At 44.4% G+C, this 25,893-nt stretch overlaps 1 protein-coding gene across 1 annotated transcript; it reads right to left on the bottom strand.

Moving 5' to 3' along the window:
- Window positions 1-2,267: 2,267 nt before the first annotated feature.
- Window positions 2,268-24,061, bottom strand: LOC140219618 (uncharacterized). Its single transcript, XM_072289551.1, has 7 exons — window positions 24,044-24,061; window positions 19,057-19,141; window positions 15,988-16,257; window positions 8,489-8,554; window positions 7,770-7,829; window positions 2,781-2,819; window positions 2,268-2,293 (listed from the first exon to the last, which is right to left on the bottom strand). The coding sequence occupies exons 1-7, from the start codon at window positions 24,059-24,061 to the stop codon at window positions 2,268-2,270; spliced, it is 564 nt and encodes a 187-aa protein (XP_072145652.1).
- Window positions 24,062-25,893: the final 1,832 nt, after the last annotated feature.

Here is a 25,893-nt window from a genome sequence, read left to right as displayed (position 1 = left end):
TAAGATTTTTATTAAACAATGTTGTCGTTTTTCCCCGAGGTCCTTTCAAGCGAAGTTTCCAGTGTGAATTACAAAACTGCGTTTTTTTGTAAGGACGTTGCATCTGAGATGCACTTACACGAAGAATCGCCTCCCATGCCGCTTAAACCTATGCCATGCGCTAAGGAAGAAAAGAACGAAGGGTGCATATAGCCGATCTGTTATTATTTACCCCAGAATTTAGTTTTATGTGCATGTTAACTGAACGATCCCGTTTGAAGCAGTGGTATCTTCGTATGAATGGGTGTAATGGAATAAGGGAAGCACAGGGATAGAGAATTTTCAGCCCGGCACCAACACTTCGACCAGAGGACTTAAATCGGTAAGCGACATTCAAAAAGATAAATCCTTTTCTCCAAGTCTGGTACCAACATTTCATGTAGTTCGTTTGTATATGTCGCAGACTGTGACAGAGACAAGTTCTTTTGGGGGAAATTCGGATTGGATCGAGGAATCCATTTTCTCTTGCCTAATAACAATAAACGAAGGGCGCATTCGGAGCTGCTTGACGAGACCACGTGAGACCCTTGAGAGAGAGAGAGAGCTCTTTAATTAGTCCTGGAGCTATTTCCCCTTTTATGACATTGGCATATAGTTAGAATTTATTTCTCGATTATGTCATGAAGCCTTATATTTCTCTCTGCTACGCAGTTCTTGTTTACTTCCCATTTTGCAGAATAAGCACTTTCCTCGAATGCGGAAAGTTTATTCCTTATCATGTGCTAGTCCAAGGTCAATGCTTTCTCATGAGCATCCGATTCCTGATTATAGCTTTCTTTAGGTATTCACTTCAGCGGACATGTTTCCAGCCAAAGTTTGCTGATCACCTATGACATTACCTTACGGGAAGCTATATGCCACTTATTATCCATTTATATCTCATTCATGTTATGGCAGTCCTGTTCGCCGTAAGTTTTATAGCAAGTTTTCTGTCAGCGCTGACTTCGGTTTCAGCCTACTTCTGAAAGTCCAGCGTGACACAGCGCTAAGGAAATCAACATCATCGAGGAAGGAAAAGACTCAGCGTGGCTACCTGCAAGCAACACAGTGCATGCTGAAGAATCGCGCGGCTGACTTGCTGCGTGCAGGACGTGCCAGCGCAGCGCGCTCAATGAACCTGCCCAAAGGGTTACCTCTCACCACTTAAATCCGCACCCCTTCAAAAAGAGCAGAATGATATCTATGTTGGACGTCAAGTGATCTCCTGGGAACACTATGGTATCGACAGCAGCGTGCGAAGCGCTGATACCTTATGGTTCTCGACCAGAGGTCGTATATCGTAAAGCTATATCATTGTGATGTTCCTATCTCTTGACTTCAAATTTATGTACCCACTGACGCAAGCATCGGGTGGCGACCAGCCACGTTGTTTGAACAACCCAATCAAACTCCCTCCTTTTTTATAGGACGTAACTTTCGTTTGCTTTCAACAAGAATTGCATTGCATACCTTGACAGATTTTTCTTGCCTATCCAGCTGACAAGAAGGGAGGAGCCCGCAGAAGTGGAAGGGCTTTTGTGGGTCCGAGCTAGTGCAGTGAAAGTAGATGACCGGTTGAGGAGCGTGGAGCCGGTGTTTACGACGGGTCCGCTTCTCTTTGGACCATTCACCACGCAGGCCGTGAATGGTCCAAAATTACGGTGGAGTGCAGCGGAACGGTGAAATACCGCTCAAAAAGATTCCCAGTGAGGAAGAGCAGACAAAGTGATGCTGTATACGGCCATAAAGGGCTCGACAACGCTATACTACCTATCAAAATTTTCATTGTACGCAGAGAAATCCATTCTTTCGCGCAGTTTCAAGTAGCAAGTACTGAGGCTATCAGCCCTTCATTTTTCCAGTCAACTTCATTTAAAACGTATCGCCTAATACTGCTTTGCCGTTTGATATAGACTGCAAATACCAATTTTGTGAACCAACACAACTCAACCGCTCCCGTAACTATACGCGGCATAATTAATGCTTTGTTTAAATGGCCATGTATATAAGTAACCGTGCCATACAATGCGGGAAAAAACCGTAGAACCACTTGCGACTTCTGTGGCATCCACTATATTTAGTTTTCGGCTGAAGCAGTTACATGAATCATATAGGAAAAGAAACTGCACCTAGACTCTATCCAGCACAGACTTTATCCAGCACAGAGTATCAAGTTATAGCGCATAAGCTCTAGCCAGCCTCCCTGCCTTTCTATAACTAAAATTCCTCCTTCTCTTCTTCTTTCAACCTTATTGGTTACACATGTTGGTGTAGACTGCAAGGAAGAAAAGGATGACGAATGAAATATCAAGATCGAGCGAATGCTGGCATATTTATTTGCACCGGCGTATTAAATATGAATAAAACATTTACAAACGTTAAAACTGCATATTTCTTTGATTTGCACAATCAGATAATATTTATGATAAAGGCATTAGGCAGGTTGCTGACGCATGATGCGCCTTTCTTGTAGGTAGTGAATAATCCCGAAATTTTTTATCACAGCATCTCCCGGTGGCTCAATAAAGCGTTGTTTTCGAAGGCGCGCCGACATTTGCAGCACTGATATGATACTAGGCGGGCAGTTTATTTTTGGTATCAATGAAGGACTTGTATTCACTGTTAACATCACTGAAATGTTATTTCGAGATTGAACATTTTAGTTACTTCTCAAGATCCATTCAAGCTAAGACTTGCTGTATAAGAGTTGGACTAGGGTCAATTAGGTTATTTTAAGGGGGATGGAGTGCAGGTTCTCTTACCGCCGGCACTTCCGAGGCCTGCACCTGCGCCACCGGCACCTGGGAGGAAGAAAGCTGTATCAAGTCTACGTGCTCATATGTGAAAGAACATCTCTCTTTAACTTGTGGCTAAATACACGATGATATTCGTTGTAGATGGAGATGTATTTAGGAAAAAGAAAGATATACGAGAGACCTAAAAGCAATGGAAAGAGAGGGTGATTAACTTGTAAATGATATTGAAACGATCAAGGTTTTAATAAAATGAAAAGTGGTACATTGCGAGAACAGCACAGAACAATCGGAGCGCGTGCACATAAATGTACACCTCGGCGTTCCGCCCCAACCGCTGATAATAAACGGCTCGGCAGCGCTACCCAACTCCAACACTCGGCCATTCTGCTCCAATGGCTCTCCTCAGTCAGTCAGCAACACAATCTTGGAGATGTCACGGTCTCGTTCGTCGTCGCTCCCCTCGTCTTGCACGTTGGTGATCTGCCGAAACGCCTGTCGTTCTGCCCACAATGCTCGGGAAGGGGTCGACTCACAGGTGTATGCGCGTTTTTTTCCAGATTGGGCACGGTCAGCACTGGCGTGCATCTGCGTTCCTTAGAATGCATTGCAAACTACTTTCCGTTTCATTTCAACAACTCACACAGATCTTTTTTCTGTACTTCTGTCACAGACGGCCCGACCTTGACTTCATAAGCCTTTATTGGTGATATCGTGTTTTTTGCTTGTTCAACGTAGCCGACCACGTGCAGAGAAGATGCTAGTCCACCAGGATTCTCAAGTTCAACATGATCACCATGCTTGACCACGTGACCTTTTTTTAAGGAGACGTCTGATTGCAATATATTCATGATTGGAAGGCTTGTCTTCAATCTTTTAGTTCATACAAGTAGTGCACCTCATTTTCTCCAGAGAAAAGCACAGGACCATTTGGTTCAGCAAACTCTGAGACCACGGTAACCCACTGAACCATGTTACTTTCAAGCTGTACCCTCTGACTTGTAGACTAGGCCCCTCGTTCATGCTCGCTGTTGATTTGTGGATTTCAATCCAGCTGAATAACGGGACGTCTCGTTCATCCAGGTTTTGGGGCTGGGTACTTCTATGCGTAGCTGCTATGGCACATTTTGACTTGATCAAGGTGGTCTGTGCACCAGTGTCGGCAAGAACAGCTGCAGGTTCGCCATATTGTTTACAATTCTTAATGACTGAGAGTCCCGAATTGTCATCCTCATTTTCACTTTTTTACTCGGACCACGTTAAATGGGTTTCCTTTGAGCGCAGGACAGACATTTGTGCTGTGCCCTTGTCTGCCACAAGAGGTGCATTTCTTTTCGCATAATGGAGTCAAGCAATTTCGTGCGAGATGACCACATTCCTGACAATTTTTGCCGTTTAGTCCCTGCCGGCGTCTCTGCTTTACGGCGTTCTCGTCCTGCCTTAACGGCGAGTCGCTTGTCTTCGAGAATTGCGCGGCCTTCTCGTCCCGGCCTCTTCGATTTGGCAGAAACTTCGCTTCACGGTTTTTCTCGAAGCGCTCATAACTGTTAATGCCACGCAGCAGGTTATTGATGAAATTGTGCACACGCTTCCTTATAACGTACCCTAAGTCTCTCGACAGCAGGCCTGTGACGATTTCTTCTTTTGTTTCTTCCTCATTGGGGCAAACGCGCACTTAAAAGCTTTTCTTTCTCACGAACGGAGCTTTCATAGTGCTCCCCTTTTCATTGGACATGCTGTTCTATTAGCCTCCATTGCTGTGTCTTCGGTGGTAGGCGAAATTAGGGATCTCGAAAGGCGGCTTCCCAGGACGACCCCGAAGCACGACTTCCTCCCATGAACTGCTGCCAGTCACACGCAGGGCCCGACAGTTTGAACTTCGCCACGGTCAGCTTTTCCTCGTCGCTCCATCCCGCCAAGCTCGCCGTTTGGCTGAACTCGACAAATCCATTCCTTCGCAGCAATGTCGCTCCCGATCCCGGAGAACGTTGGCACAGTTGCTGACGCGTCCGGAGTCACTCGCTTGGGTGCCTGCCTCGCAAGTTTCTCGAGGTTCTGTTGGTTCTGACGCAAGAATTGCACCATCTCCAGGATGCCTACGGACTCCATTGACGGGTCAGGCCTAACATCGCCGCTCGCCATATCTAGGTGTCATCCGCTGTCAAGCGTTTCTCGAGCTTCATATTGTAGCAGTCACTCACGAATATTCGATGGCTTTCTCAAGCATAGAACGAATGGAGTCTCATCCCACTTCTCATATGCAAATGATGTTGGGGTGAACAAGGTTTTAATGTTTTAGTAATATGAAAAGTGATACATCGCAGAACAGCACAGATCAGTCGCAGTGGTGATAAGTTCTGCAGCGCTGCCCAATGCCATGAAACCAGATGGTATTTCTGTTTGGCTACCCTGTACTGGGGAAGAGGGAAACGAGGTCAACGAATGAGGGAAGAATAATATACAGAATTCCTTCCGTGGGTGCTGTCTGACTATGCGAAGGCGTCGCATAGTCATACACAGTATCAACGTGGCGCTAATACATTTTGCATGTCATAAGAAGCCAACAAACACTGACCCCAAGGACAAGATAGGGGAAATTACTTGTGCTTAATAAATAAAATAAAGAAACGATAAATTAATAGAAATGAAGTGGATGAAAAAGCAACTTGCCGCAGTTGGGGAATGATCCCACAACCTTCGCATCACGCGTGCGATGCTCGACCAATTGAGCTACCGCAGCGCCGTTTCCCCATCCACTTTCTTGGGTATTTATGTTTCTTAGTATACCCTGGGAGTCTTAACCAGCGCCACCACTCACAGACCTTGGCGGCGGATGTGGAACACCTTTCTGCCGCAGGCGTCACGAGGACGTGATCTTTTTGGGTGAAGGCAACCGGTGAATAAACCCACACATGCTTCCTGAAGGCATCTATGTTGCCGGATTCGAGACCCTCGTTATGTACATACGTACTCCCTCTGTGTGTATGTGCATGCATGTTGGTATTTGGTGCTTCCAAATGTTTACTTGCTCATCACCGTCCTGTTTTTTAACCATTGTTCACGTTGCACCGGTACAAGTACCCTGAAAGTCTCGCGTAACGCAGTACTTCTAATTCATTTGCGTCAGCCGTTCTTTGTGTAAACGGTTGCTTTTTCTCTCATGCTTCAGTCGTTCTTTTGCACAGACAATATTGCCACCACATGACACCTAACATTGCTTTATTTTAGCTCCTGGCACGCGCACCTGAAATAGTTTGCCAACACTCTGCTTAATTTTGAGACAGAAATTAGTGTCTGATTTCAGAAACGCTGCTGGATTTTCTAATCCAACCCACGAAGTTCCCTCGAGTGAACGGGAACAGCGTTACCACTCCTGAACAAAATCGCATCCTTCTAGATAGAGCAGGGAAACTTCTGTCGGAAAATTCTAGTGCTCACGTGGGAGCAAAATGCCACATAAAGAAGTGTGCAAGGCGCCTTTCATTAGGTCCCGCAACGACACTTCGGCGCTGTTTATTGTGTCTAGGACTCCTCAGGAAATTTTTCGTAGCATGACCGTTATCATCTACGGCACATTGCGGACTTAAATTTTACTGATAATATTTGTAATTATTGAACTTTCTTCAAATAGTTGCACAGAAACCGTGCGCGTTGAGCGGAAGGCGGTTCAATCGGCCGTGGCTTAAATGAATTTTTTATGCCAGCATTTTAAGCTGAAATGGACACGTTCATCATAAAACAAACGCACATACGTGGTGTTACATTGAACTAGATATTGTCTTTCTCATCAACTCTACAGGCAAACCAGTACGGCATCTAGCACATCTGACCAATACGGATGTTTTGCCATTGACCACATTACAAGGGAAGTGTGAGACTGCGTTGGCTCCTCCGCAAAGCTTACCGCCTGAAGTAATAGAATAATTTCTACGGAAATCCACAGCATGGGCTTCCAGCCCTTCGGTTTGTCCAATTGTTTGGCCTTGTGTTGTTTTATAGTTGGCTTGGATGGTAGAGAGAATGCTAAAAATATGTAGGAGTCCCGAATTGAATACTGTGGCCGTGAATACTTCTCCAAACGCACAACTTATTTTTTATGACCACAAAATTATTAGCTGCGCTCCAGCTGTTGGACGGCAAGATGCTTTTGCACGAATTTACCTCCTCTGTACAATTAGAAATCAACTGCATTTTGAACGATGTCTTCAAGAAAGTCAACATTAAAGATACATCTGTATTTCAGTTGTTTAACAAGTAATTGTGATTATGTGATTTTTTATGCGATGGTAGATTTTTCAGCGTTAGCATAAGTATTCCTCACCGATTTCACACAACAAACTTTTGATAGATTGAGGTGGCTTGACATTACTTAAGGTGAAAATTTAGCCTACTGAGAATCCGAGTTGATCACGCAGTTTGTTACCGACAATCGTTGCGCAGCCTGGCTTCTGCGAAATTGTGACCGAGGCAGGGAAAAGGTGTGACACGCCGCAGGAAAAGTTGAGCACATATGTTAGAAAGCGGCCGCACTGAATTACTTCCACTGAATTAGTGCAAATACTGTAGCCGAATAAGAGGGGGAATGAAGGCATGATCGCATGCACTGAGGCAGTAATCCCAAGAGAGAGTTAATCTAAGGTTTAGTTAGAGCAGGTTAGGCAGGATGCAGTGGTGGTTACAATGTAGCTGTTGATTGTGCTGGAAGGAAAAAGGTTTGCCACATTTATCACGCGTACCAGTACTCTTCCTGTTTTACAGTCAAGCGAACACTTCGAAGAAAGTTCATCGATAAGAGTGCTTTGGCTTAGTTTGGGTATCAGATCAAGGTAATTGTGTTTGCGATCTCTTTATTTCGTTGCTCTACATTGCGGGACCTAATGAAAGGCGCCATGCACACTTCTTTATGTGGCATTTGCGTGATTGGTGAAGCGGTAAAATTTTGTTGCGCTATAGGTAATGAGAATATTTGCTTTCGTACTGGGCAGCGCAGGGACTTACCCGTGATCCCCGGCTTAACCGCAAGTCCTCCGCTCATGCCCGGAAGACTGCCCGGAATGCCTGAAAAAGAAAGGAAAGGGTAAAAAATGAAAAGAAAGACTAGCTGTACATGCTGCGCTGAGAAACGGCTGTAGGATATCGGAATAACGAGATTCGGAGCAGTCAACGTCTTTGCAAAGCTCGTGTAGAATGTCTAAGATGGCCACGAGTCGGTGCGTAAGTATGAGAGGCGTGAGCCAGGTCATAGAGTTTTATAACTGCTCTCATGCGGCGAAATTGGGCAGGTTATTGTTGTGTCATATTACGTGCTTATTTCATTTCATCTCATTTGATTACCTTAAATACCCCATTCGGGGTATTACATAAGGTTTGGTTGACATGTATATACAATAAAAGGCAGGTGTTACGGTGAAATGCAAGTTTGAAGAGTTTCCATAAATTCTGAATGACAGGTGATGGCAGCGACATTGAAAGGTAGGTCGTTCTAGTCTTTGGTAGCGCCAGGACAAAATGAAGCTTGAAAATACTACCGGGAATGCGCGTTCAGCTGGAATCCCCAAAAACAGCTTGCGTTTCCTCTGTAAGAAACACGTCTTTTTGTCGATGTATTAGTGTACTAAGTGCGGCACCCCTATAAGACACGCAAATCAGAGAGCAGCGCCCCTCGAAAAAGCCAGAAAGGCTCACAGTTATAACTAATTTTGCGCAGCTGTACTTACTCCATGTGGTTATCGTACCCGGCTGTATTGTGATAGTGCCACCAGGAACTCCGCTGGCAGCGCCTGCTAGGAAAGGATATAGAGAGATAATTTTAAAAGTGCTGCAAATGCTGGGGAAATAATGCATCAACTGAATTAGCGTTTAGTCAGATTTATTAGGCAATGACCAAAGGGCACTCTTCGCTATGGAAGTTAAGCGCTCCTGTGAGTAAGGCGCGAGTGGGAAGCGTGAACGCTTTGTGAAGCGTGCTGACTGTATTTTTGTTCGGAAGGAAATGACTACAAGCTGGTTATTTCACAGGTTAAACCGAAGCGACAACGAACGGGCACCCACGGCGAACTATTTTATCGTAATAAGGTGCTCCTAATAGCTTTTGCTCCACGAAAGGACAGTTTTGTCTGGTTACGGGCAGCAGGGCTTTAATGCTGTTAGCATTCTTTGGGAACATCACCCAGATTGTTCTCTGCCCCGCTTGGGCGGACGGTTGGAATTAATGGATGCATTAACGTGTGAGCGGTCGACATAAGCGAAAAAAATCTTTAGGGTATCCGTGAAAAAGAAAAGTTGGGGTTCGTCACAGGCACGGGTGACAGAAATACCAGAATGAATGTTCGAGTTAGGAGAAATACTATAAAGTTAGACAAACTTCCAGAGTGCGCATTCGATGTAGCAAAACCTAATTATCTTAGACAGGCTTAGTCGCTATCACCTCGCCCCTTAAAAGGCTATGTTATATGAATTTATAGAAGGATATACTCACCGTTACTGCGTTTGCACAGTTGGCAGAGGAGAAATACTATAAAGTTAGACAAACTTCCAGTGTGCGCATTCGATGTAACAAAACCTAATTATCTTAGACAGGCTTAGTGGCTATCGCCTCGTTCCTTTAAACGCTATGTTATTTGAATTTATAGGAGGATATACTCGCCGTAACTGCGTTTTCATAGTTGGCAGGCTTCTAATTTCACGGCTGTAGTTACTATCAGAACAAGAGAGAGAGAGAGAGAGAGAATACAAAGGAAGGCAGGGTGGTTAACCAGAGGTAGTTGCGGTTGGCAACCCTGCACGGGGGGAAGGGTTAAGGGAGATAAAAAGAGAAAGAGAGTGGAAGGGGAGATAGAAAGAAAGCGAGACGAGCACTAACGAAGCGCGTACACTATAGAGCGGTAGGGGGCGGCGTTCTTAAAGTCTGTCGTTAAGCCCCGTAGACCACAGGAACCTTAATAACGCGAGCAAGGCCTTCAACACAAACTAAACGAAGGACTAAGTGAACGCTGTCGACACGCTTAGTAGCTGTTTGTTTTTGGTTTGACCTGCAGGCCGACTAGCTAGTACGAGAGGAGTCAAAGCGCTCGAAGAAATTTTTCGTTAACAATGATAATTGAACGTAAAGGAGCGCCATTTTAAAGGAAATAAAGGTACGCTACAAGCTATGCGGCATGCGGTGCGACGACGCATTTTGCCATAGCCTGAATAACGTGTAAAGTTGGTCTACTTGCGAGAGCGCCTGCTTCGGCGCCGTCGGGTGCTTCGTTTTCCTTCCTACTGCTACGGAATTTCAGTTGAGTGTAGTAGCTTTACAGCGCAGCTGTTAAGAGCTAGTTTTTCCAGGATCGTACCCTTGTGTAGACACAAAACTGTTATCAGGATGGGCTGCAGCCCCGCCGTCTTCCACAGCTGGATCGTTGAACCCCTAGGCGCTACCACGCGAACGCGGGCGTGCCACTGCTCACGCGTTTGTCGTCTTCGCTAACTGAATAATAATTACTTAGTTAACTATATAATAATACGTGAATTAATTAGTCCGTTAATAACACAAGGACGTAATCAATTTTACAGCAAAGCTGTTAAGGGCTAGTTTGTCCACGATCCTGTCTGTGTGTAGACACAGGACTCCCTATACGTGCACCGATCCCGAAGGCAATACATAGCCGACCCTTGGCGGAGCTGACGCAGGCAGTGTTGCCATCTTAGCCGATTTTCCGCTAGATCTAGTGATATTTTATAAACTTAGCGGAGGAAATTTGCGTTTAGCGGTGAGTGGATTAATGAGCAGAATTTGAATAAAATTTTAGTTGATACTATACTTGTAGTGAATTTTCATGCTTGATAATGGATTTTCAGTTAATTTTAGTAATGCGGACTCGTGGGTGGCGATTATTCTTTTTGTAAAGTTTCGATTTGCACAGTGCACGGCGTGCACGTGCCATCGTCTGTTAGTCCGCAAGTAAACTTCGCCATGCCGAAAGCTGCGAAAGTGCGCCATGCTTAGAAGTTCCGAGAGGAATGGCTGAAGGACCCAGACCTACGCACATGGCTTGTCTGTAAGCGAAAGCCGGACGGACTGAAGTTTGCGGAGTGTAAGTACTGCAACTATCAACTTGCTTCTAAGTACAACGATATGAATTCGCACAAAGCTAGCAAGAAGCACCAGCGTGCGACGGCAGTATTTTGTACGACGTAAGCGCAAATTTGTTTCGCAAAAAAAGTGAAAACAAGGCTGTTAGCCCAGCGGAAGGCAGGGAAGCATTGTTCACCGCCGAGCATTTCAGCATTGTCACGGCCGATCATTTAGCAGATGTCAGGAAATCATTCCCTGACAGGGCGGCCGGCAAGGATTATGGAATGAAGAGGACAAAATGCGCAGCAAATATAAATAACGTATTGTGCCCACACTTTAAAGAGGACATCAAAGCGGACATCGGTTACAGTAAGTGCAGTATTATTGTCGAGAAGTCCACTGACATAGCCATCACAAAATATCTTGCTGTGTCAGTTATAGATCACAGCACTCAAAAGTCAGAACTCGCAACAACTTTCCTCTCTCTTGGATGCTAAGAGCCTGCAATGCAGATGGCATTGTGGTAAGTATAAAATGCGCACTAAAGAATACGGCCTCAAAGCTCGAAAACATGGTTAGCATTGGGACTGACAATGCAAGCGTCATGGTGGGGGTGAACAATGGGCTCTACAAGCCGCTGAAGGCTGATGTGCCACATCTTAACCCGGTTCGATGTGTCTACCCCTCCCTGCAGCTGGCGACTTCGGCCGCTGTGGTAGAAGAGCTCCCAAAAAGTCTTGATTACCTCGTTGGTGATACCTACAATTGGTTCGCCAGGTCCTATTCTCGGCAGCAAGCATAGAAGGAACGTTTCGCTCCATTAAGTGACGGAGAAGAGCCCTTGAAGATCGTCCAAGCTTCTTCCACGAGATGGCTGTCAATTGCAACAGCGGTTGAACGGGTGCTGGGCCAGTGGAGCGAGCTGAACGCTCACTTAGAAGTTGTAAAATTGGCAGAAATGTATCACAACGAAGAGATGCTGTACTCTTTGTATTCTAACGACACCGTCAAAGCTTATTTTCTCCTTTTGAGGACAGTACTCTTGGATGTTCAACGTGTTAATAAGTCTTTTGAAGCCAATAACGCGGACCAAACCAAGCTTCTGGACGACCTCATACAACTACTGTCCTCACTGATGAAGAAAATGGTGCTTCCAACTGCGCCAGTAGATGTATACGCGTAGAAAGTGGAAGACTATCTTGATCCCAAGTCGTACTTCAGCTATTCATTTGAGAAACATATTGATGACATGAAGAAAACTGGCTTAGACGCTGATGAAGAACAGACGCTGGGGAAACGATGCACCAAGTTTCTTGTTGTTCTCATTGACTAGATGCGCCAAAGGCTGCCTGATCAAATTCAAATCCTCAAGAAAGTGTCTCAACTATCAGTAGAAAAGGGGTTATGCGGGCTGAAGCCCCTGCTAGCTCCACTGTTGGAAGAAATGGGTGTGCCATGTACAAGAATTGACGTCATAGAAGGCCAGTGGACAAGTATCACGGCTGTTGTGTATGTAGACACATAATCGACTCAGAACTTCAAAGAAGTTCTACAAAGAGTGAGTCAGCCATCAACTTCGACAGGTGCTGCAAGCCAGCCAGGAAAGCCGCTCTGTCAGGGGAAGACTCGGACATAGATACTGATGATGACAAGCTAGGCGGTATATTTTGAGACTTCTACGTATCTGTGCCTGTAGCTAAACACGCAGCGTCGTGGTCACTAGAGAAGTGAATGTTCCCGGCAATAAATGACTGCGCAGTATCTTGTATTCCGGTGAGAGTGTGATAAATATAGTCATGTATATATATTGTCATGTGGCCAAGAAATCTTTACATGCCGTTTAAATTTGGCAATTGATTTGTTTGCATTTTATTTATATAAAATAACCCTTTTAGAAATTTTATTTGCGTTGAGCACTTCTCTCCCTATTTCATATTTGTGCTTTCCTTTCGTGAGGGTCCGAAAATATACCTGTTAGCTGCTGTTAGCGCTTTAGCGGGAAAGTTGGTGGTTCACCGAAGAAAGGTAGCGGGTTCTACCGAATTTTAATGCCTTTTTCAGAGGAATTCTTGACTACCGAGATGGCAACAGTGGACGCAAGCGTTAAATACTCCCAACCGTGGGCAGATACCGAAGATAGTGCAATGCCGGGTAGACCCGCGGTGGAGGTGCAGTTCGCCATTAAGGGGCCCACGTACACAGCTTCGCTGGTAATCCTTCTGAGAGTGGAAGGACACTGAGTTTTTAAGCATGAAATGCTTTTAACTCACGTTGTCGGCGACATTCAAGTAGCCTTGAGCCAAAAGACACAGCCATTATCAGTGCACTCGAACGAGAACATCCCGGCAATTTGCGAGAAAAAAACTAGGTTATCGGGGCAACCAGTGAAAACTTAAGAAAATGCCGTTTCTGGCCCCCAACCCTTTTTGTACAGGACCGTATTACATACACTAGTTACTGCCCAAGCAAGTTACAAAAAATATCGCTTCCTAGTTGTCAGCATTGTTTCTTTATAATATAGCTCAAGGCATAAACAGGGCACCCTACACTTCATTGACATCTTTTGGCGCTGAGGCAGGGTTAAATTGAATTATGGGGTTTTACGTGCCAAAAACACTTTCTGATTATGAGGCACACCATAGTGGATGACTCCGGAAATATCGACCACCTGGCAGTCTTTAACGTGCGCCTAAATCTAAGTACACGAGTGTTTTTGCATTTCGACCCCATCCAAATGCGACCGCTGTGGCCGGGATTCGATCCCACGACCTCGTGCTCAGCAGCCCAACACCATAGCCACTGAACAACCACGGCGGGTGGGTGAGACGGGGTTGCCTGTGCTCTTCTGAATGCCAACGGTCCGTGATTTCCGCGGCGCGGGTTTTGCGTTGCCTCGAGAGATGGCGCCACGCTGCGTGGCGGCTCCTGCAGGCGGGTTTCTTCTAGCTGGGCAGTGAGCTCTGTCTCCGTGACGTCTTTTGCTGCCTGTCGGGCCGCCTTCAGGCGGTTTTCTTCTTCTAGCTGGGCAGCGTGCAGACGGACCAGTGCACAGTATCGCGTGGTGCAGTGTGGTGCCGTATGGTGGGGCGTGCCGTTGCGAACATTCACTACAACCATTTTTAGATTGTGGCTACAATTATCTGGAACCAATGTGCTTTGCCAGTTGCCATTTCATGCTTGCATCTGCTTTCGATTACGGGAGAACCAGCGGTTTTTTCGCAACAATGCTCGTTCTTTGTTTTGATTTTAAAGTTGTTGATTTTGTGTGAGAGTAGCGGGGCGTGTCTCCGTGTCAATTTGGGCCAGATTTTGCTCTATACATATTATCGCAGAAGCTGCATGGTCGTTAAATCCCGATGGCATATATTAAACAATCGCACATATATGCTCGAACTAACAAGTTCTACTCACAAGCGTTAAGAAATACAATCGGTGAAGCAATATATGCCTGACAGACGTAGTCAGACGTGAACATGGCAGTGAAGCGTACCTTAAATATCTACGGTCTTTCGCTGGTTTGAAGATCTAAAGGGGCGGTTGTCGTACATGTTCGAGACTTGTTGGAACAATTTAATATTATTTTTCCGCGTGGACAATGTGCATACGCGCCTGCATCGCATCACTCAAAAAAAAAAAGAGAGAGCGGAAGTTCCCTACACCGCAGAGAAGACAGTCGAAGTAACTTATATGAAGAGTACTTTTCGTTCTTTAATGTGACAGTTATTTTAATCACTTGAAGACTATATTAGATTCTTATTTTCGGCCATCTACGTACCATTTAGTAGCGCGTTTGGAAGGTCGGACAGGCGCGTACCGATCCTTGGAAGCATATGCCCGCGATATGGGTTAGATAAGGTGGAAAATAAAATAATGCCAAACAGCTTCCATCATGAGACCCTGCAATAACCGGTAAAACTATAAACAATATGATTGTCACCCGTTACCTCGTCTGGCTTTTCCCTAACTGTAGATCACTTTTCATGCAAAATTGGAAACTGGAAAGAAGTGTTACAAAGAGTTGAGAAATTAAGCGATCTACTAAAGGAGAGAGCCTAGGCAACAGCCAAATAGGAAGGAAAAGCAAAAAATTACATATTTAGCTGTTGTTTGTGAAAATAGTATGGATCAACTTCTCTTTATTTCAAAAGGAAGTAGTGAAAAGGCCGCCGGAAATGGAGAATAATTCCGTGTGTTTTGAATCACGCTTCTAGAGTTATCAGTGTAGCTGCCTGACGTAGCCACTTCTCTACTGTGCTAATGTGAGTGTTTTTCTACCCTTCCACGGTGGGCGCAGTACATTTAGAACTGCGGCGTCCTGCGCTCTACGTGGTTGTACGGGACTGGCGCCTACGCATCGTTACGCAACTTCCCAAATAGCAGCACGGGTCGGTTTTGGCACTTGGTAGAGCCGTAAACGAGGGATCCAAAATAACTGGGATTGTTCCGCAAACATATATATTTCTCTATAATTCTGCCAGGGCTAATTCAAGAAACGCTGCTAGAAATCTTTTTTTTTTTAATTTTGCTTTTGACTTGTTCTTGACAGCGTTCTTCCTGCGATTCTGTCATGTGCGAGACCATTTGATGTGCTTCCTTGTTTGCCTAATAAAGGAGTGGTGAATCTCACAAGCGTACCTGTGAGGTACACCTTACTTCAATTCACTTTTGCGGACTTACGCGTCTTTATGGCGAATGGTGGGCGTTATTCACATTTGTACTAGTAACGCTACCTCCCCCTCCCTCATTTGCATAGGAAGAGTTACCTTGGGTTGCCCCCCACCCCGCCGAGAAAAAATCCTGGGTACGTGCCTGAAAGGTCCTGAGCCACATTGCTCGTGTTATAATACGGCAGCCAGTGCTATTTCATGGCAATGGGTGACATTTATGTACAATCAAACTAAAATAAGTTTTAAAAATCGCGGATAGAATTGCCGCGGTAAGGCGTTGCCGCATGATCCAGCTTTTCACGCAATAACAATTGTAGCGCCGGAGCTTCCAGTGGAGGCCCTCGCGTCCAGTAAGAAAAAGCATATTGACAACACCACAACTAAAAGTACAATATTTCTTTTTCCGTCATACAAGCTGCAAAGCTTTAAATCACCCCCACTTGAATTAGTAGAGGCCATACTCCCTTAAGTATGTAAACGCGGATCTCACCTGCACCACTCGGCCGATTAGCAGACATGCCTCCTCCGCCGCTGGCTATGGCACCACCCACGGCATTGCCCACGGCACCAGCCACGGCATTGCCCACGGTACTGCCCACGACACCGCTCAAGCCAGGGCTCAAGCCAGTGCTCAAGACAGTGCCCAAATTTTTAGCTATGCCAGTGTTCAAGCTACTGCCCACGGCACTGCCCAAGGTGCTTGCCAAAGCACTGCCCAAGGCGCTAAGCGAGGCACCAGCAACGCCACTGCCGTAAGAACCTATCAGAGTAAAAAAAAGAACCAGAGCATTTTGCTTTACAATCAACATCTGAATTATTGTTGCAGGTGGCGCCAGACAAATTATACTGTAAATAGTCGAACATTTTGCACAAATACTTACGGAAGTGGTGTGGCTGGCATGCGATAAATGTAATAATACCGTGGTTAGAGTGTGTTGACTGTACTCATAATGGCGGGTGACAGCTTTATAAATCGCGGTAACCCGTTGAAGCGTGCAAACTGCGAGCCACAGGGCTCCGACGTAACTGGCTGAAGAACAGAACCAAACGAGACAATAGAGCAGAAATATTGGAAGTTTAGGCTTGCATATCTTAATTTGAATAATTTGAAGTGTTCTGTACCCTGTTAATACTGACTATTATCTGTCTATTCTTTCCTGCCCAAATGTACCTTTCCTATGAAGATGCACCACTATTTTATGGTCTAACCTAGACCATAGTATTTATGAATAATAATAATAATAATAATAATAATAATAATAATAATAATAGCCTAATTTTCCAAACGTTTGGAGAGTCGCACGTGGTCCTTCGAAGAAATTCTTCGGATTCTAGCGGGAGGAGGGAAGAAGGGCTGGCGGATATTGTCAAAAGATTTCACAGAGACGGGGGTGGGGAGCGTTAAGTGCGTTCAGTCGTCGGTGATCTCGTATTTACCACAACATCAGCAAGGTAATGAAGTTGTTGGGTAACATGATTCCAATAATATAAAATGCAGTTCATTCATATACCCTAAAGGCCCATTGGGGCTTTACATAGGGGGGGGGGGGGAGCCAGTTACTATTACAAACGTGTAAAAAAAAGAACATTGGTAATATACAGTGACATAATTATATACAGAAAGAATAACATACGCAAGTAAGCACTCAACACAGAAATAATCACACATTTAGAAAAACCTTCAACTTGTTAACAAGAACATCATGGTTAATGGCCGATACAATGTCCCTCGGTAGTTTATTCCAATGATATATTGCCAAAAGTAATGGTGAATGACGGTACAGATTAGTGCGAGCAAAAAGGGGTGGCACTTTAAATGGGTGATCAAAAGGTTGAAAAATACTATGAGCTGCATTAATATAAGATTCGCGGAACGGAGATCTACTATGATAAAGCGCGTGAAAATGTGATAACAATGTTATTAGTCGGCGGTTTTGAAGAGAGGGCAATGAAAGTGATTCCTTGATATCCGTAACACTGTAGTTTCGCGAGTATATTTTTGTGATATATCTTGCTGCTTTATTTTGTATTGCTTTGAGCTGTTCGATCAGATAGGTTTGATGCGGATTCCAAATAATGGATGCGTACTCTACCTTTGAACGAACAAGCGTAGTGTATGCTAATAACTTAGTAGCAGAGTTCGCTAAGTATAAGCTGCGTTTAATGAAGCCGAGTGTTTTGCGCCTCCGAATTTGATACATTTTTCTCTTCCATGCTAGGTACCCTACTTCATAGCCACAGCTACGCTTAGAGTCTCATCCAATTGCATGTTCATTTAGCGTTGTAGGCAGCGCTGCATCAAGAAAGTGATCGGTCAACGCAACTCTCCATCTTGAACCACTAATCGTTGCCAGTCACGATTTGTAATCGTGGAAGTGTATGATGCGCACTATGCAACGCGTCATATGACGGATGCCAAAAACACAGCTGAATGCAAAATACGCGAAACAATGTGATGAAGTGTCTACAGAAAGAAGTGTTCAAAATATTTTTGTTATTGTTTGTGCAACTGAGAGGAAGAGTTACCTCTGCAGCACCTTTGTAAATACATGGAACCATAGAAATCACCTTGTTCGGTAATCACTGTACGAGATACGCTAAGATTATTGCATTTAAAAGAAAAAAAAGTTTCAGCACATTGGCTGCAAAAAGTAGAAGTTTAATTTATGCCGTCATTATTTTCAAGAAAGCTTCATGAAAACATAAAACTTGAAAAACTTCAGCATCAAGTTCACAACAGAGTAACAGCAATAATAAAAGAAATCACATTTATGTAAAACGCCTCTTGAGACATCGAAAGCAGATAAAATTTATTCAATATACACCACTTTGTAATACCTTCCGGATTTGTGATTAAGACATTTGCAAAAGCCACGCCAACATTGTAACAATTTCATGTAAGCATCAGACTTACACGTCACATTTGTTTACTTAACGTGGTTTATCGGTCGCGTTTGATTGAACTGTCATATCGGTTCTCAGTACGTGATTATGCATTCGTTAACTGAGGGGTCAGGACTCCTACCCACAAAAAGCACTTACGCTAGAACCGCTGGAAAGAAAAAATTGTATCCAATCCTGACGCTGGGCTGATCAGCCGGCATAATGGTAAAAAAACAAAAACAATTCGGAACAAAAACCATTGTGATGCGAAATTGCGGATTTTCGGCAAATATTCACAAGCTGAGACCTAAACTCAATATCCCGCTTCTTGCAGTCTGGAGAAGTGCGGAATTCCGCTTTAATCACGATAAAATTTGTGTGACAGTATGCCTGTGTTTGACATGTATTTGAGGAACGAATTCTCAGTTTTCCCCGTGGTAAACCTACCTCCTAGCCCAAACTCCATAATGGCGTTTTACGTGGCACTTAATGCTTTGTTGACGCTAGTACTCATAGTAAAATTTACTAAGAACGCTTGCGTTTTTTTAGGTGCAAGTTACTTTTAAGGAATATTCTTTTGAGGTAGCCGGACTATATTTTAGGGATATTTTTCCTCTTGGAAAGCCTAGAAGGGTCCCGTTTTGCAGTTTAGCAAGATGTCGCCAAGTACACTTACCACTGGCACCTCCCAATCCAGCCGAGGATGCTCCCGTACCGGCCCCTGCTCCAGACACTGCGAAAGGAAAGCAAACAGGCACTTGCTGCGCATATGCAACGCTAGACGGTTCAATGCCACACCTAAGATAAATTGCTTCTACAAGCAATAACGCGCAGTAAGGCCTGTGTAACTCTGCTTATGATCAGGTCCTTGTATCGGCTGTGATTGCACCAATGCCTTTATCAGCCAAGAGGCCCATGAAGGAATATAAGCAAAATAAAAGATAATAAAATAAATAATAAATGTATTTATAATATTTAGAAAAGTGCTACATTTCAATATACACACAGTCAATGTTACTTTTATATGTGCAAGGAGGTTGTAAAAATATCAAAACAGGAGAATTGAAAGAAACGCGGGAATGAAAATGTCTACACACATAAATGGTCTGCACACACACATGAAAAGAATGAAAAAAGCGCTACAGGAGGAGAAAAACTGGGAGATACAAAACGCCGCGTATATAATTCATTTCCGCTGCACAAGCTTGGCGTAAATATCTCCTACGAAAAGCCACTTCACCATAAGGTGCAAGTAGGCTAGGGGTACATCTGAACTGTTTATATTTAGAGCTGCTGTTTCAGACTTCAAAGCAAGCTGAGTAAGTTAAAACGGACATAGCCATTTCGTGCTAGTAATGGATTCCAATTTATCCGCGTGCCCGAGGAGCTAATGAAGTTCCTTACGCATTATGGAACTTGCATCAACTCATGCGCTGAATTGTAAATGCGCCTTAAAAGACAATATGAAGTTATGCAAAATGCAATTTCTGTGAGTGTAGCTGCATGCGAAAGAAAAAAATGAAAACGTGCGCTGGCTAGCCAATGAGCACATATATTGCACGAATGCAATAAATATAACAAAACGTTACGTAATCATAAAAATAAGTATGTATGTTGACTGTACAAAGCCACTTCTTTTCCGAGGAAGCAATCGGTGACTCACTGACATGTGACGTGCCCTTCTTGTGGATAGCGAGTAGTAGAAAGGTTTCGCATGAGCGCTTCATGCGATGATTTATGACATCAAGTTATTTTCGAGCGTAGGTAGGCATCTGCAGGCTAATTTGCAGAATACCGGGTGTTTAGGCGGCTCTCCTAATCGAAATATTGTGCGTAGTCTTCTGATCTTTAGAACTATAAATTTTCATTCAGACAATGTTTTGGTTGTTCCCCGGAGGCCCCTTCAAGCGAAGTTTCTAGTATGAATTGATAAAACCGCCTTTTTTTTTGTAAGGACGTTGGATATGAGGGGCACTTACACGAAGAGCCGCCTCCCGTTCCACTTAAACCTATGGCATGCCATAAACAATGAAAAGAAGGAAAGCTACATATAGTGGACTTGTTGGTTTTTACCACACCATTGCCTTTTACGTGCATGTTAACTGCGCGATCCCGTTTGAAGCAGTGGTATCCAGTACTAGAGGAATAAGGGACAGCGAAAGAGGATCTTAAGCCCGGCCCTAATGCTTCGACCAGAAGACTTATCTCGGTAAGCGTCATTCAGAAAGATAAGCCCTTTTATTGAATTCCCCTACTAACATTTCGTGTAGTCAGCTTGTATACATCACAGACTATCACAGAGAGAAGTTCGTTTGTGGTAAATTGGGATTGGGTTGAGGTGTCCATTTTTTCTTGCTCATCATTATAAACAAAGGCACATTCGGAACTGCTTGACGAGACAAGGTGATATTCTACAGAGAGGTCCCTTTAATTAACTCTGGAGTTGTTTCTGTTTCATGTCACTGGCATATAGCTACAAATTTCTTGAATATGTAATTGCTTATATCTGTCTCTGTGATGCGCTTTTTGTTTACTTCCCTTTTGCAGAATATTGTTCTATATATAGTTCTGTCCAAGCGCTTTCTTCGAATGCAGAAAGTTTATTCCTTAGCATGTGGTGGTCCAGGGAAAATGCGCACTGATGAGCTTGTGAGCTCCCAACTCCCGATTATTGCTATCTATATTTATTTACTTAAGCAGACTTGTTTCCTACCTAAAGTTTACTGATAACCTATGACATTAGCTTACGGGATGCTATGTGTCATTTATTATCCATGTATATATCATTCATATTATGCCATTCATGTTCGGTGAAAGTTTTATGCCAAGTTTTGTGTCAACGCTGTCTTCGGTTTTAACCGACGTCTGAAAGTCCGGCGTGAGAGAGTGCTAATAAAGATTCCCAACATCGGGGGAGGAAAACATGCAACGTGGCTGTCTGCAAGCCACACAGTGCCAGTTGAAGTATCGCGCAACCAACATGGCGCACACAGCACTTGCCATCGCAGCGCCCTCAGTGAACCTGCTCAAAAGGTTACCTCTCACCAAGAAAGTCCGCATCCCTTCAGAAGGAGCAGAAAGAAATCCTTGTTGAACATCAAGTGATTTCCTGGGAACACTAAGGTACCTACAGCAGCGTGCGAAGCTCTGATACGTTAAGGTTCTCGACCAGGGGTTCTTCACTGTAAAGCTATTTAATTTTGATTTTATTCCAATACCTAGACTTCAAATTTACGTAGCCACTGACGAAAGCCTCGTGTGGTGACCCGCCACGTTGTTTGAACAGCCCAATCAAATGCTTTCTTTGTTTATAGGAAGTAACTTTTGTTTGCTTTGAAAGAGAATTGCAATGCATACCTTGACAGATTTTTCTTATCTAACTAGCTGATAAGAAGGCAGGAGCCCGCAGAAGTGGAAGGGCTTTGGTGGGTCCTAGCTAGTGCAGTGAAAGTAGATAACCAGTTGAGGAGCGGGGAGCCGGCGGATACGACGGGCCGCTACCCTTTGGACAATTCCCCACGCATGCGGTGAATGGTCCAAAATTACGGTGGAGTGCAGCGGAACGTTAAAATACCGCTCAAAAGGATTCCCAGCGAGGAAGAGGTGACAAAGTGATGCTGTATACGGCCATAAAAGGCTCGACAACGCTGTAGTACCCACCAATATTTTCATTGTACGCAGAGAAACCCATTCTTCCCGGCAGTTTCAAGTAGCAAGTACTGCGGCAATCGGCCCAAAATTTTTCCAGTCAACGACACATAAAACATATCGCTTAACACTGCTTTGCCATTTGATATAGACTGCAAATACCAATTTTGCAAACCAACACAACTCAACCGCTGCCGTGACTATACGCGGCTTAATTAGAGCTTTGTTTAAATGGTCACATATATAAGCAACCGTGCCATACGATGCGAAAAAAGAAAACCGTAGAACCACACGCGACTTCTGTGGCATTCACTATTTTTTTTTAATTTTCGGCTGAAGCAGTTACATGAATCATATAACAGAAACTGCACCTAGACTCTATCCAGTATAGAATTTATCCAGCACACAGTACCAAGTTATAACTCATAAGCTCTGGCCAACCTCTCTGCCTTTCTATAACTGAAATTCCTTCTCTTCTTTCAACCCTATTGGTTACACATGTTGGGGTACACTACAAAGAAGAAAAGGATGACGAATGAAATTACGAGATCAAGCGATAGCTGGCATATTTATTTGCACCGGCGTAGTAAACATCAATAAAACATTTACAAACATTAAAACTGCATATTTCTATGATTTACACGATCAGATAATTTCTATGAAAAAAGCAGTAGGCAGGTTGCTGACGCATGATGCGCCTTTCTTTTAGATAGGGAATATTCCAAGAATTTTTTGTCAAAGCATCTCCCGGTGGCTCAATAAAGCGTTGTTTTCGAAGGCGCATCGGCATTTGCAGCACTGATATGATACTAGGCGGGCAGTTAAATTTTTGGTAGTAATCAAGTTCTTGGATTCACTGTTAACATCACTGAAATGTTATTTCAAAATTTTAACATTTTAGTTACTTCTCAAGTTCCATTCAAGCTAAGACTTGCTGTATGAGTTTGACCAGGGTTAGGTTATTTTAAGGAGGATCGAGTGCAGCTTCCCTTACCGCCGGTACTTCCCAGGCCTGCACCTGCGCCACCGGCACCTGGGAAGAAGAAAGTTGCATTAAGTCTACGTGGTCATATGTGAAAGAACATCTCGTTTTAACTTCTGTTTAAATCAATGGAATGACAGGGAGGTTCACTTGTAAATGATGTTGAAACGATCAAGGTTTTAATAAAACGAAAAGTGGTACATTGCGAGAACAGCAGATAACAATAGGAGCGCGTGCACATAAAAGTACACATCGGCGTTCCGCACCAACTGCTGATGATGAACGGCTCGGCAACTCTACCCAACGCCAAAACTCGGCCATTCTGGTCCGCTGCAGGGCGGTCCTCAGCCAGTCAGGAACACAGTCCTGGAGATGTCATGGTCTCGTTCGTCGTCGCCCACCCCGTCTTGGCACGTCGGTGACCTGCCGAAACATTTGTCGTTCTGCCTGTAATGAATGGTAAGGGGGTCGACTCACAGGCGTATGCGCGGTTTTTTCCAAAATGGACAGGGTCACCTCAGGCGTGCATCCGCGTTCCTTGGAATGCATTGCAAACTACTTTCCGTTTCGTTTCAACAACTCACACAGCTCTTTTTTGTGTACGAAGAAGTGCAAGAAGTGCATTTCTTTTCACATAGTGGAATTGAGCCATCTCGTGCGAGATGACCACATTCTTGACAATGTTTGCCCTTTCGTCCCTGCCGGCGTGTCTGCTTTACAGCATTCTCGTTCGGTCTTTACGATGGTTCACTTGTCTTCGAAAATTTGCGCGGGCTTCTCGTTCCTGTGTCTTCAATCAGACAGGAACTTCGCTTCGCAGTTTTTCTCAAAGGACTCATAACTGTTAATGTCGCCCAGCAGATCATTAATGGAATCGGGCACACGCTTCCTCATGGCGTACCTTAAGTCTCTCGACACCAGTCCTGTGACGATTTATTCTTTTGTTTCCTACACAGTGGGTCCAATATGCACAAAATGATTTTCTTTCTCACAAATGAAGCTCATGTAGTCCTCCCTTTTCCTTTGGACGCACTTTTCCATGAGCCTCCATTGCTGTGTCTTCGATGATGGACCAATTTAGGCATATTGAAAGGCGGCTTCCCAGGACGACCCCGAAGCACGACTTCCTCCCATGAACTGCTGCCAGTCACGCGCAGGGCCCGACAGTTTAACTTCGCGATGGTGAGCTTCTCCTCGTCGCTCCATCCCGCCAAGCTTGCTGTTTGGTTGAACTCGACAAATCCATTCCTTCGCAGCAATGTCGCCCCCGATCCCGGAGAAGGTTGGCACAGTTCCTGACGCGTCCGGAGTCACTCCCATGGGCGCCTGCGTCGCAGGTTTATTGAGGAGATGTTGGTCCTGACGTGAGATTTGCCCAAATATCTTCAGGACGCCCACGGACTCCATTGATGGGTCAGGCCTAACATCGCCGCTCGCCATAGCTCGCTGTTATCCGCAGTTACGCGTGTATCGAACTCCAAACGAATACTCGATGGATTTCTCAATCATTGAAGCAATGGAGTCTCATCCCACTTCTCATCTGTAAATGATGTTGGAACGAACAAGGCTTTAATGTTTTAATAAAATCAAAGTGATATATCGCGAGAATAGCACAGAACAATCGCAGTGAGCGCACACACAAGCACACCTCAGCGTCCCACCCCAGTTTTTAATGATTATATGTTTGTCAGCGCTACAAAACGCCAACAAACCAGATGGTATTTCTGCTTGGCTACCCTGCACTGGGAAAAGGGGAAAGGAGTGCAACATATGAGAGAAAAAGAACAAAATACAGAACTGCTTCTGTGGACGCGGTCTGTCTTTGCGAATGAGTCACGTAGTTATAGACTGTGTGAACGGGCTACTAATACATTTTACTTCACATAGTGCGCAGTCACAATTCGGCACAAAGTCCAGTGTCTTTTAAATAACACAGCAGCCACTTTATAGCGGGTCGAGATTAGGTGTATTTAGGCCTGTTTTCAATATTTTTTACTTTACTTGAGTGGAGGCTTGTCCGCTTGGTCTAGTCCGGCCTTTGAGGGCGGCTTCTGGCAGGTTAATACGGGCGCCCTCGCGAAGAAGGTGCGCCATCATTTCGCTGCACCGTCAGAAGTCACGTAGTGTGCTATTGGCCATTCCGATCAGAAAGGAGAACGCATTTGAAAATGCTACTTCATACCACGGATGGACTATAAGGGTGCAGCCACGTCGTAGAAGGTCGGACGGAATATGGAGCGGTAAACTGGGGTCCAGTGTATGAGGGCTTACATGAAGGGTATGAAGATGTACGTGAAATATAGAAGGATAAGGGACATTAGCCATCTGTTACCGTTTTTATCAGATGACTTACGCATCTTTGTCAGAGGCACTCACAAACACAAGTACAAGCACGAGTATTGTCGAAATCGAGTACTAGCGTTTTGTGAAGATGATTTGGATATTGCGCAGGATTTTGCAAAGGCAATGCGTTTTGTTGAAAAGTTGAGGACAGAGGGAGGCGTCACTCTTTCATTCTCGCGTTTCCTTTGTGATAACATATTGAAAACAGTTTCTTGTTAGGACGCTGTGCTGCTTGTGAATGTCCCTTTCATTGGAATGGCATTGGTTATATGTAATTTCATTTTCTTGATGATGTCATGATGTGTGTTCATATCTCGCTATAATTCGTTTCGTATACTTGCTTCTTCCAGGAAATGGTTTTATACGTTTCTCACGACCAGCTGTTCGAACGCAGACACCTTTCTTCTAAATAGAGTACTCAGTTCATGTCTTTAATTCGTGCATTCAGCGGACACGGCAAGACTCACGCCAAGAGGAAGTTTTGGGATGACCTAGAATGTTCGTACATGATCAGTTGTATGCCATTAGGAATTAACGTGG

Source organism: Dermacentor andersoni, chromosome 7, assembly GCF_023375885.2.
Source record: "Dermacentor andersoni chromosome 7, qqDerAnde1_hic_scaffold, whole genome shotgun sequence".
NCBI lineage: Eukaryota > Metazoa > Arthropoda > Arachnida > Ixodida > Ixodidae > Dermacentor > Dermacentor andersoni.
This window is presented reverse-complemented; position numbering and strand designations above follow the sequence as displayed.

Excerpts from the sequence above, each read along its gene's own strand:
- LOC140219618 (XM_072289551.1), bottom strand. Across the intron at positions 16,258-19,056 it reads TGGATTGGGAGGTGCCAGTG|GTTCTTACGGCAGTGGCGTT; the intron begins GTAAGTGTACTT and ends TTACTCTGATAG. Across the intron at positions 2,820-7,769 it reads GGTTAAGCCGGGGATCACGG|GTGCCGGTGGCGCAGGTGCA; the intron begins GTAAGTCCCTGC and ends TCTTCCTCCCAG.